The sequence below is a fragment of the Candoia aspera genome, chromosome 3, assembly GCF_035149785.1.
Source record: "Candoia aspera isolate rCanAsp1 chromosome 3, rCanAsp1.hap2, whole genome shotgun sequence".
NCBI classification, from domain to species: domain Eukaryota; kingdom Metazoa; phylum Chordata; class Lepidosauria; order Squamata; family Boidae; genus Candoia; species Candoia aspera.
In genome coordinates this window covers 70,961,278-70,974,647 of record NC_086155.1, presented here as the reverse complement: position 1 = coordinate 70,974,647, position 13,370 = coordinate 70,961,278, and the positions used below count along the sequence as shown (strand labels likewise).

At 42.0% G+C, this 13,370-nt stretch overlaps 1 protein-coding gene across 1 annotated transcript in view; it reads right to left on the bottom strand.

The window, feature by feature from the left end:
* SGIP1 (SH3GL interacting endocytic adaptor 1) overlaps nt 1-13,090 on the bottom strand; it is a 113,113-nt gene extending 100,023 nt beyond the window's left edge. Inside the window, exons 1-2 of the mRNA XM_063299857.1 lie at nt 13,080-13,090; nt 11,594-11,752 (exon numbers count right to left, since the gene is read on the bottom strand). Coding sequence (XP_063155927.1) covers nt 11,594-11,752; nt 13,080-13,090 — 170 coding nt within the window. The remainder of the gene's footprint in view (nt 1-11,593; nt 11,753-13,079) is intronic.
* Between the last annotated feature and the right edge of the window lie 280 nt (nt 13,091-13,370).

The following is a 13,370-nucleotide window of genomic DNA, read 5'->3' as shown; positions in this document are numbered from 1 at the left end:
TAGGGAGCGAGATATCTGACCCTTGAACTGTCGTTTGTGGGGTACTGCAGGGTTCGGTTCTCTCTCTGCTCCTTTTTAACATCTACATGAAACCACTGGGTGAGATCATCCATCACCATGGGATGAGGTATTATCAATATGCTGATGATACTCAATTGTACATCTCCATCCCGAGTGAGGTAAGTGATGCTGTGACCTCCTTCTCTCAATGCCTGGGGGCCGTAGGGGTCGGGATGGGGAACAACAGGCTTCAGCTGAACCCTGGTAAGACAGAGTGGCTGTGGGTTAATGGCTCTTCCATATCTAGGACTTTGTCATCTTTGGTTCTGGATGGGGTTGCACTGCCCCAGACAGACCCAGTGCGTAATCTGGGGGTCCTCCAGAACTCACGGCTCCTGCTTGATGAGCAGGTGGCAGCTGTGGTCAGGAGGGCCTTTGTGAAGCTTCGTGTTGTGCACCAGTTATGCCCTTTCCTGGATCGGGAAGCCCTTTGAACAGTCATTCATGCCCTTGTTATCTCCCATATAGACTATTGCAATGCGCTGTACATGAGGCTACCCTTGAAGAGTATCTGGAAGCTACAGCTGGTCCAGAATGCAGCCATGTGGGCTATTTTTGGTGCCCCTAGAAGGGCGCATATAACACATCTACTACGCGAGCTGCATTGAGTACCAGTTTGCTTCTGGGTCCAATTCAAGGTGTTGACTATCACCTTTAAAGCCCTACATGGCCTGGGGTCAGGTTACCTGAGAGACCGTCTCTTCCCCGTTACATCAACCCGTCCCACCCGATCATGTATAGAGGGCATGTTGTGGACCCCGTCGGTAAGAGAATTCCGTTTGGAGGGGTCCAGGAGGCGGGCCTTCTCTGCAGTAGCTCCCGCCCTCTGGAACATCTTGCCCCCGGAGGTGAGGTTAGCCCCATTGCTCCTGGCCTTCTGGAGGAATCTGAAGACCTGGCTCTGCCACCTGGCTTTGGACGGGGAGGGGAATAGTCATGTTTGGGAATGGCTAGTGCCCTAGAGTGCTCGTCACACACAAGGACTGAGTTAGATCATCTGCCATTTGGATTTTATTTTTATTTTTATTTATTGTCTATTTGTGTGTTTATTGTTTTATTGATTACTTCGTTGTAAACTGCCCAGCGTCCCTCTGGTGGGAAGAGATGGGCGGTGACAAATTTGATAAATAAAAATAAATATAATAAAAATAAAATAATTCAGCTCTCTCTCTTTAACCATATTTTCTAGCTGTTGATGCAGATTTTTTCTCTCTCTCTTCCTCTCAGAGGCATAAGCTATAACATAACCTCACATACAGGCCTTATATGTGCAATACAATGTGTAGAGTGGATAAATCTAATTTCAAAAAATTGTAAGGTTAATCTGATGGAGTGAGCTGCAGCTCGTGAAAGCTGATGTCTTTTTAATAACATTTGTTATCAGAAAATGTGCTCCCAGATTTCTGATTTTTTTCAGCATTTTATAAAATTCTTACATCAAATATAATACCCTCTATGGAAAGAGGATTTGGGATCTGAACTCAATGACCATGTTTAAACAAAGATGCTAATCCCTGACTCAGGTTTATGAAATACAATTGCAGTATTCAAGGAACTTGCTATGTCTTCTTTGTTGTTTATTCGTTTAGTCGCTTCCGACTCTTCGTGACTTCATGGACCAGCCCACGCCAGAGCTTCCTGTCGGTCGTCAACATCCCCAGCTCCCCCAGGGACGAGTCCGTCACCTCTAGAATATCATCCATCCATCTTGCCCTTGGTCGGCCCCTCTTCCTTTTGCCTTCCACTCTCCCTAGCATCAGCATCTTCTCCAGGGTGTCCTGTCTTCTCATTATGTGGCCAAAGTATTTCAGTTTTGCCTTTAATATCATTCCCTCAAGTGAGCAGTCTGGCTTTATTTCCTGGAGGATGGACTGGTTGGATCTTCTTGCAGTCCAAGGCACTATCAGAATTTTCCTCCAACACCACAGTTCAAAAGCATCGATCTTCCTTCGCTCAGCCTTCCTTATGGTCCAGCTCTCGCAGCCATATGTTACTACAGGGAACACCATTGCTTTAACTATGCGGGCCTTTGTTGTCAGTGTGATGTCTCTGCTCTTAACTATTTTATCGAGATTTGTCATTGCTCTTCTCCCAAGGATTAAGCGTCTTCTGATTTCCTGACTGCAGTCAGCATCTGCAGTAATCTTTGCACCTAGGAATACAAAGTCTTTCACTGCTTCTACATTTTCTCCCTCTATTTGCCAGTTATCAATCAAGCTAGTTGCCATAATCTTGGTTTTTTTGAGGTTTAGCTGCAAGCCAGCTTTTGCACTTTCTTCTTTCACCTTCATCATAAGGCTCCTCAGTTCCTCTTCACTTTCAGCCATCAAAGTGGTATCATCTGCATATCTGAGATTGTTAATGTTTCTTCCAGAGATTTTAACTCCAGCCTTGGATTCCTCAAGGCCAGCTTGTCGCATGATGTGTTCTGCATACAAGTTGAATAGGTAGGGTGAGAGTATACAGCCCTGCCGTACTCCTTTCCCAATCTTAAACCAGTCCGTTGTTCCGTGGTCTGTTCTTACTGTTGCTACTTGGTCGTTATACAGATTCTTCAGGAGGCATACAAGATGACTTGGTATCCCCATACCACTAAGAACTTGCCACAATTTGTTATGGTCCACACAGTCAAAGGCTTTAGAATAGTCAATAAAACAGAAATAGATGTTTTTCTGAAACTCCCTGGCTTTTTCCATTATCCAGCGGATATTGGCAATTTGGTCTCTAGTTCCTCTGCCTTTTCTAAACCCAGCCTGTACATCTGGCAATTCTCGCTCCATGAACTGCTGAAGTCTACCTTGCTGGATCTTGAGCATTACCTTACTGGCATGTGAAATGAGTGCCACTGTTCGATAGTTTGAACATTCTTTAGTGTTTCCCTTTTTTGGTATGGGGATATAAGTTGATTTTTTCCAATCTGATGGCCATTCTTGTGTTTTCCAAATTTGCTGGCATATAGCATGCATTACCTTGACAGCATCATCTTGCAAGATTTTGAACAGTTCAGCTGGGATGCCGTCTTCTCCTGCTGCCTTGTTATTAGCAATGCTTCTTAAGGCCCACTCAACCTCACTCTTCAGGATGTCTGGCTCTAGCTCACTGACCACACCGTCAAAGCTATCCCCGATATTGTTATCCTTCCTATACAGGTCTTCTGTATATTCTTGCCACCTTTTCTTGATCTCTTCTTCTTCTGTTAGGTCCTTGCCATCTTTGTTTTTGATCATACCCATTTTTGCCTGGAATTTACCTCCAATGTTTCTAATTTTCTGGAAGAGGTCTCTTGTCCTTCCTATTCTATTGTCTTCTTCCACTTCCGCGCATTGCTTGTTTAAAAATAATTCCTTATCTCTTCTGGCTAACCTCTGGAATTTTGCATTTAATTGGGCATATCTCCCCCTATCGCTGTTGCCTTTTGCTTTCCTTCTTTCTTGGGCTACTTCTAGTGTCTCAGCAGACAGCCATTTTGCCTTCTTGGTTTTCTCTTTCTTTGGGATGTATTTTGTTGCCGCCTCCTGAACAATGCTGCCAACTTCTGTCCAGAGTTCTTCCGGGACCCTATCTACTAAGTCCAGTCCCTTAAATCTATTCTTCACCTCCACTGCATATTCCTGAGGAATATTAGTGAGCTCATATCTAGCTGATCTGTGGGTCTTCCCTAATCTCTTTAGTCTGATCCTAAATTGTGCAAGAAGAAGTTCATGGTCTGAACTACAGTCAGCTCCAGGCCTAGTTTTTACCGACTGTACAGATGTCCGCCACCTTTGGCTGCAAAGGATGTAATCAATCTGATTTCGGTGTTGTCCATCTGGTGAAGTCCATGTGTAAAGCCGTCTCTTAGGTTGTTGGAAGAGAGTGTTTGTTATGCAGAGTGAATTGTCTTGGCAAAATTCTATCAGCCTATGTCCTGCTTCGTTTTGTTCTCCCAGGCCATACTTACCTGTAATTCGAGGTGTCATTTGACTGCCCACCTTAGCATTCCAGTCTCCTGTGATGAAAATAACATCTCTTTTAGGCGTGTTGTCCAGTAGGTGCTGCAGATCCTCATAGAACTGCTCTACTTCAGCTTCTTCAGCATTTGTGGTTGGGGCGTATATTTGGATCACTGTGATGTTAGATGGCTTGCCCTGAATTCGAATTGAGATCATTCTGTCGTTTTGGGGGTTGTATCCAAGCACTGCTTTAGCCACTTTACTATTAATTATGAAGGCTACTCCATTTCTTCTGTGGTCCTCTTGTCCACAGTAGTAGATCTGGTGGTCATTTGATGTGAAGTGGCCCATTCCAGTCCATTTCAGTTCACTGACGCCCAGAATGTCTATCTTTAATCTTGACATCTCACCAATAACTACATCCAATTTGCCCTGGCTCATAGATCTTACATTCCAGGTTCCAATGGTGTGTTGATCCTTAGAACATCGGATTCGCCGTTCACCACCAGCACCGTCGGCCGCTAACCGTCCTTTCGGCTTTGAGCTAGCTGCGTCATCACAACTGGGGCTAGTTGAGCTCATCCTCTGTTCCTCCCCAGTAGCATTTTGACCATCTTCCGACCTGGGGGTCTCATCTTCCGATGGTATACCGACATATCTCTGGTTGTACTGATCCATTTAGTTTTCACGGCAAGAATACTGGGGTGGGTTGCCATTACCTTCCCCAGGGATCTGACCTCTCTGTCATGACCTTCCCGTCTTGGGTGGCCCTTCACGGTTTAGCTCATGGCATCATTGAGGTGCTCAAGCTCCAGCACCACAACAAGGTAACGATCCTTTGCGGAGGCTATGTCTTCTAGAAATCTTTATTTGGTCAATGACCAGCACAAAATAAACAGAGACAGACAAATAAAAAACACAAAGCAATAACCCCAGTCCAAAAACATCTCAAACAGCAGAGGGAAGTAGCATACATAATAGTATATTATGACATTAAAGTGTATCTCTAAGACCACAGAAATTCTCAAGAATGTAATATTTTTAACATTAAAACTACAATCTATGAGACTAAAGCATAATGAAACTAAAATCATTCTAAGATATTTTCTAAAACCAAAAAGATAATATTCTAACAGTATAAATATCTATCTATATACTACTAAAACTCTTGTGTCTGTTTGTTTGTAACTTTCAGTTGAGCGAAATGGTGCATCATAGGGCAACAATTTTTTAACCAAGGTACAAATGGGCTAACCAAGGTACAAATGGGCTAACCAAGGTACAAATGGCTAACCAAGGTACAAATGGGCTAACTTACAGAATGTGTCCAAAATCCAGGACCCATTACTTCCATGGGATTGAAATTTGGCAAAGTTGTGGCCGCTTCAGCCCCACCACGCTCCCACCGCTTCAGTACCATTGCACTGCTGCGGTAAGCTGCAGTTGTCAGGGTCAAGCCTGCCTCTGACTCAGAAAGTGAAATTCTTTTCTGGTCAGAGGAGGAATTGGAAACTTACTGGGCTGAAACCGGGAAAACAAAACTCCAGGATGAGTCAGCAGCGCGGGAAGAATCCATGGCGCTGATTGTAAAAGATTCAGAGGAGGAATTGAATACTCCAATCAGTGCGCGCCAATGACAAGTGAAAAGCTTGCTCAGGAGAAAGCAACCTGATAGGCTACAGAAGGGTCCAAGCGTGCCAAAGATTGGAATAAAAGGCAGCCATTCGAAGAGCAAGCTGCCAGAGACAACCGATCCTCCAAGCCTGCAGCGTCTGCAGAAGAGTCCCTACCAGCATCGGAGATGGCGTCTCTTGCCAAAGAGGAACCAGTGCCTTTGTTTCGCTCCGAAGAGGACTTGCATCCTGCGTCTGCTGCCATCGAGGATCCTTTGCTCACCAAGCCCAGCAGTCTCAGTCTTGCTTTCAGCCTTGAAACTCCGCAATCTTCCAAGCAGCTTCTTCCTGCCTTGAAACTCCAGTGCCACCATGTGTCCTTGCCCCCATCCTGCCGCACTTCGTGTGCTTAGCCATGTTCAGGTACTGCACCCCTATCTTGTTCTGGATCTATGTTCCAGTTTAGTCCAGGACTTCCAGCCAGGTCCAGTCTTACTCCCAGTTTCCAGCCTTGCTCCAGGTCTCCAGTCCAGAGAATCCACTCTAATTCGGGGCTTCCAGACTAGTCTTGTTTCCAGTTTCCAGCCTTGCTCTAAATCTCCAGTCCAGGGAATCCAGTCCAGTCCGGGGCTTCTAGACGAGTTCAGCCTTGTCCCAAGTTCCAAGCCTTGCTCCACGTCTCCAGCCCAGAGAATCCAGCCTAGTCCGGGGCTTCCAGCTGAGTCCAGTCTTGTCCCTAGTGTTCCAGCCTCGCTCCAAGTCTCCAGTCCAGAGAATCCAGCCTAGTCCACGGCTCTCAGCTGAGTCTAGCCTTGCTCTGAGTTCCAAGTTCAAGTCTTCAACCCAGTTCATGGTTCTAGTCAAGCCCAGCCTTGTTCCCTGTTCATAGTCCTGCTTCGAGGTTCCAGTTGCTGCTTCCAGTCCAATGCAAGTCTCCAGATATCCAGAGATCCAGCACCAGAGCAGCTCCAGTGTTGTTCTAGTTCGAGACCTATTGCCTCCAGCACATGGCGTTCCAGTCACATCCAGCCTACAGTTCCAGTGAAAAGTCCTGTTCCGCTGCCTTGTTGTAGCCCAGTTGGGCTCGTTGAACCAAGTCTTCGTATATCAAGGATTTAATTATTGTAAATAGTTATTTAATAAAGAGTATTTTTATATTACTTTGCCTGGTTGCATAGTCTGAAGAGAACAGCGATCATGTGATCATCATTTCCAATGCTCTCTGACAGCTTCCCAGAAATCAATGGGGAAACCAGCAGGAAGTCTAAACTTGATCATGATTGCTGACATTCCCTTCCAGCTTCCCACAAGCAAAGTCAGTGAGGAAGCCTGCAAGAAGTTGCAGGTCCAAGGCTAGCAGGCAGGTAAGTGGCTGCCTCTGGGAGGGGGAGGGAGGGAGTGAGCGGGTGTGTGAGAGGTGCGGCGAGGGTCACGGAGGATGCGCGGGGGAGTGTAATATCATATGTATACACACTTTACTATGGTCAAAGTCCAGCAACAGAAAAAGTAGTAATCTTTTCTGTAAGAATTATGTCAATTGAAATAGTTCTAGATTGTGTTACAGGACTGGTTAAATTGATACATATTACCAACTCTGGTGGCAAAAGTTAAAAATTAATTTTTATCAAATGTTTTGGAGGAAGTTGGTAATCAATTTTACTGTAGGTTTATTGGTCATATGTGTAAACCATTACAACGGAAGATTTTTTTTTCCTTCTAGATGCCAGATTTACTATTTTAAAACATGGGAAGACCAAAGCACATACAGTATTTCCTTGGATTAGTGTATGGGAAATCCCTCAACTAAGGAGTGGTTTATTCAGATCTGGTCTTCCCCTTTGTATAAATAAACTGTTAGAAACTACTTTATTGACCTAACTAAAAAGTCCTCCTAATAGAAATACTAAATATGAATGGTTAAGAGAATTGTATCTTTCTTAAGTTTACAAATATATTTTATATGCTCTGAAATTATGCAAGTTCTTTAACATTTGCTTCTGTGTAGTTGTTTGATCTGGACCGTTTTCTGTCCCTCTGGATTAAAAAAAATCTTTATTGCTAATGAAACACTATTCTAATAAAGAAAAGAAGCAACAAATGAAAAGAAAATCAAATTATTAGACTGTATAGCTGTTTCCATACATAAATTACATAGGATTCTTCCTCACTGCTACCTTAACATGCATTCCTCCTATCCTTAATTGGCAAAAAATATACCAAGGTACATTCTGCCACCCCCACAGGTTAGCCATATGTGCCTTAGCATCTTCACTAAGTCCTTATCAGCCTTGTCCAAACTGGAACTTCCCAATGGACTTCAGCTTCCAGAATTCCCCTGCAGCATGACCGCTATTGAGAATTCTGAGTTGAAATCTACAAATGTGGAGGATGTCAAAATTGGGAAAAGCTGGTCAATGCACATATGCTTTCCCTTCACATGCTCATGTATGGAAGACTAAGGAACTGCATGACCACAGAGATAGGATAATCACTAGAGGTGGGGCAGCATGAAAGTAATTTATTTATTTATACAAAAGTGTGTATGTTGCTACTTCACAGGACTCAACAGCATTCAGACAACTTGCAAGTGAAGAAGCCCATATATTAATAACCGAATTAATTGCTGTAGCAATAAAATAGAGCTACCAATGCAAAACCTCTACAATTTTCTGTTTCTTAGAATGCTTGGAAAAGGTCTTTTTCACTTAATAAAAACTGTTATTTTGGTCTACCTCTACATATATTTATCTCAGAATTCATGCTACAGCATCACTGAAGAGAAATGATGATGATGATGATGATGATATAGTATAAAGTGCTTGTGCAGTTAATCTCTTTGTTAATTTATCTGTTTCTAACCTATATTTTGACTAGCTCATTAAAATTACACACCTCTATTTCCACTTTATTGTATTAGTGGTCCCAGAGTGCTTATAAAAGGTCATTGTAAATTATTCATAATAATGCTAGCATTTGGCTTGATATAGCTACAAAGCTAGTTGTCATCCATCAAGTTCCTCCATTTAAAATTTCTGTTGCTAGATTGCTGTGATTGAATGTCGACACTGTTATGAGGTCTGTGTAGGCCAGTGTGACTGTTAGGCAAACATCTTGATAACTGATAACACAAGTAGATTCATCTTTATATCTCCTATCCAGATGTTTTCCTGTTCATGTATAGTCCATATTCCCCTTTAACATAATTCAGCCTAATCCAGTTTGGTTCCCTGACAGATGTGTCGGATTACAGTTTCAACAATTCTCAGTGAGCATGGCCACTGTTGGGGAATACAGTACTGTATGTCAGCTAAAGGACTTTTCCTTGTGACCACATCAATATGTGTTCTTCCAGCCCTTTAAAAATATATGCCAGCATAATCTGCACTGCCCTGAAGTCTGAAGTCTAATCTATCTCACTAAAGCTTGTCAATGGATCTATCCTTACAGGCTTACTGTAAGATAGTTGAAGGGCAGTGACTGGTCAATTCCATTGGCTTTGTTTCTCTTCCCATGTAGTGTCAGCAGCCAGCAGGAAAGAACAGCATCAATTGTTCTCCTTTAAGTGTGCCAGGCAGGCATGGGTGAGTGTGGCCAATTACCAGGATGAAAGCTTTGGCCACCTTTCAAGTTGCGTCAATGACAGGTCACTGGTGCAGAGATTCTTTGTGTTGGTAACTTGTTACCTATGCTGCTGCTGAACACAGATCTACCGGTCTTCTGGAAAACCAGTTGACCTATGTCCAAAAATGCCCAGCCGACAAGTTGGTGGGACAGAGGACAGTTTATGTTCTGACTATGTATATTTAAATTCATCACAAACATTCATTTAGATAAATTCTGCTGAGTGCCCCAGCCCACAGTCTGTTTTAGGGATGTAGATAACCCACCCCAACTGTTTTGTGGGCCTCCCAGATCTGATGCTGAGAAACGGCCTGTCTCCTAACCCCAACTGGACATTTGATTTCTCAGCTGATTTCCCCCCACTGGATTCCTTTTCTAGTTCACACCTATACACATGCAAACATACAAACACATACCCACTTTCTGTCTCTAACTTACTGCCCATACTCTCAATAGGCTGGAAAGTACAGAAGCTTCAATGCACTTAATGGGGCTCCCCCTTGTCACTTTAAGTGGATCTTATGAACAGCTGCAAGCATCTTCCTCTAGCCTGTTACTAAGGAACCCAGTCAAACCAAGTCTGTGGTAGAGTATTACCCCTTGGGTGGAACTTGGCTTCACATTTTGGGCAGGACATAAAAGTACTGCTGGTAAATTATCTGCCTTTTTCTCCTTTGTCTTTGAACTTCTTCTGCTTCCTCCCTCCTTTCTTGTATAAACATATCATTAGATTTGTTGGGAAATTACTGTAGTTAATTTCCAGTTTAGGTTGCACCCAGTACATTCCCAGTCAATCCCTTTATCCAGATTAGAGCAAGCGCACCTGCCACTTAGTTCAGCTAGCAAAAATATAGTGCGCGCTCTCTCTCTCACACTTATATACACACTTATATACACATATATATACACACACACACCCAGACACTTACATATCTACATATTTACATATATACATACACACACTAGCAAACATCTAAAACAGTTAACTGGGAAAAAGACAAGCAGAAGAAGGGAGGGAGGGAGAGAAATGAACTATAGGCAAGAATTTACATTATCTACTGTATATCTATCCATCTCTAAATCAAAAAGTCACAGAACTTTCCAGAATCATTGAAAACAATACTGTCGGTAGTTAGCATGGACAGTTCCAAAGGGATTATTCCAGCATTTGATTATTCCAGCTTTAACCCTTGTATGTAGTTAACATAGCAAAATAGAGATGGAAAGAAGGCCTCCAGGTGATTCCTCCTCTATTCTGCACATGAAAGACACAATTTAGTGGGCAGGGGTGATGTATCCAACAGATTTCATAAGCTACTCCACAGTTCTAAGCCACTGAAATTACGTTATTTTATACATTATTCAAATACATTGTTTAAATTGTCTCAAGCACAATTTAAAGGAGAGGCACTTGATCAGTAGTAATCACAAGCACCCTAAAAGGTTGGAACAGGATGATCAAAGGCATGTTCACACATGTCAAAAGTTCTTGTGAATTTCCCTGACCTTCCCACTTTCCAATTGTTCAGCTTTTCTGATTCTGATATTTGCTATGAAACTTTTCAGTTTTTTAATTCAGTTCTTTAATTCTACTTATATGGGGAAAAATATCTTCCAGAAACAGAAAGCAGCAAGATACTTAAAATATTTTTTCTCACACATCATCCAGGAACTGTTAAGCACTGGATCTTGGAAAATAGTTTCATTTCAAAACCTGTTCATCAATTCCATTATGTTCTAAACCAATGATAGAATCCTGACACTGTGAGGTACAACTGAAAAACCAAGACAATTCTTCACAGACATCTAATATCAGAAAAGCTTTCTTTTTTGAGGATTTGGACTCCACCTCCAGTGAGTCTCTCAGAGTTGAATGAATTCAATCAAACTTGTAAGCCCCATCTCTCTGGCAGTTTAGAAAAAATATACCATTTCCATATTATCAGGGAATCAGCTTTTTGAGAAACAAGCAACTCATTTTTCATTGCTTGTGTAAAACAGCATCATTCATGAAACAGCTTTATTTTTGTATTTATTTGTTCATTTATACATCATATTTATAGGCCACCCAACTCAAAATGACTTTGAGTAACCATTAAAAACAAATCCAGTACAATATAATCACAAAAAGAAGAGAACGACCAGCAACTAATATGACCTATACCATAATAAAACTCCCATCAAGGGACATATTCCCAACCCAGCACCCTGGGTCAGCTCAAATACTGCTCCAGAGGCCAGGTACCATGAGACAGGAGGCAGACCACCTGGTTCCCATCAGATGGCACTGTTTTATGGATGGGACTGGAATCAGGCCAACTCTCTCTGATATATTCTTCAGCCTTTCCATTCACTGTACATACTTACGTGGAATCTGTATCCTTTTCTTTCTTCCGTATTCCGAAGGCTTTCCTTGTACGTTTTTTCAATCCTGTGGAGACGAGAGAAAAAATATTGGGTACGTGAGGCAGCTTTGCACTGGTAAGATTTGGGCTAAGTAATACAGTAGATGGTTTAGGGGGCAATCTGATAAAACATACTTGGAAGTAAGTCTCACTGAACCAGATAGTGAGTTGTGTTTTTAAAAAATAAACAATATATATACTGAATAAAGAACTATAGAGGGCTTTATATTACGATGCACAATTAAAGCATAGGATGTAAAAGATTTTTTTTCCCCCCAGAAAAGGAATTATGGCATAGTTTATTGTTGAGTTTTACTAGCTGAATAGATAAACATGAGTGAATAATGTTTCTGTTTAGGACTATATTATAAATGGCAAACTCCCCCAGCAGAGTAAATAAAAACTGAATATTTCAAGAAGATCTAGATAAATAGATAAAAGATCTATTTTTGCTGTTTTTACAAGATGTTTAGAAAATGAAATTTTGATATACCTGTTATAAATTTCTACAGTAATAAATTCTGACACACACACACACACACATCCATTATAAAGGCAACAGTTTTGATTCACTGACTTTTTTTATATCCCTTAAATGCTGAAGAGAACAATATTGAATATTTCCCCTCAGAGAAGGTAGGAAAATACATAAAATAGGCAATAGGTAGCTCTGGAGACTCTGGAGAAGGAAAGATATAAGTGGTATATCCTAGACCAGGGCTTCTCATGCTGGCTGGGGAATTCTGGGAGTTGAAGTCCATACGTCTTAGTTGATAAGGTTGAGAAACCCTGTCCTAGACAAATTTGGGGGAAAATTCTTGTATTTCTCAGCATTCTAAAATGGTTCCATCTGCCCCCTTGGGCTAAGTCTCAGCTATACACCTATTTCTCCTTGCAGAACAAGGCATATGAAGACCCCAGGGGAAGTAAGGCATGCCACTTGGCTACACCTCTCTCTTTACGCACTGACACCAGTAGTGATCCTATTACTACAGAGAAGCAAGGGCTCTTGTTTGAAAACAGTCTCCTCTTTAAACCATGTGGAAGTTTTTGTCTATTTCCTAAGACAACCAAGGGAAAAGTTAATGTCATGAGTAAAATATATGAAGGACCTTTCAGAAACTGGTTGCATATTAGTAACGCTGCACCAAAATACCTTGGTCCTTTCCTGAATGTTTTCTTCCTCCACAAATGGGGTGTCAACTTTTTTTTAAAACCTTATCCTCAGTGTGTTTTAGATTCTTTGATTATGATAAATCCAAGAAGCAAGAACCACACAGAATTCAGAAAGGCCTCTTTAACATTAGTCAGGGATAAAAACATTATCTTGAAAAAGCAGGCAGCTTTACAGCAAGTCAATTAAGGCAGAGTCTCTTGGAAACATCCCTTTCCCATAGTCCCTGAATCTGCCTGGGCTGCCTCTTCTCACACCAGCCTAACTCCCTCACCTGCTTCTCATAGTTACTTACATGTGTACTGGTCTAAGACCACAATAAATTATGAAGAAGTTATTTACATGTTTTGAGGTGGGAGGTTTCTGTTTCATCCCTCTCTAACACTCTGCAGCCTCCATGACTGACCCTGCTTTCCAACCTGGAAAAGGCTCTGAGAAGTCCTGTGTGCCTTTCTTAGAATTTAAGCGAAATCTTGAAAGCCAGGGAGGCTGCAGTTCTGCACAGTGGCATCTATGGGATGTGTGTGTCTGCGGGAGGGTGTGTTTCTACAATTTCAAGATGGTG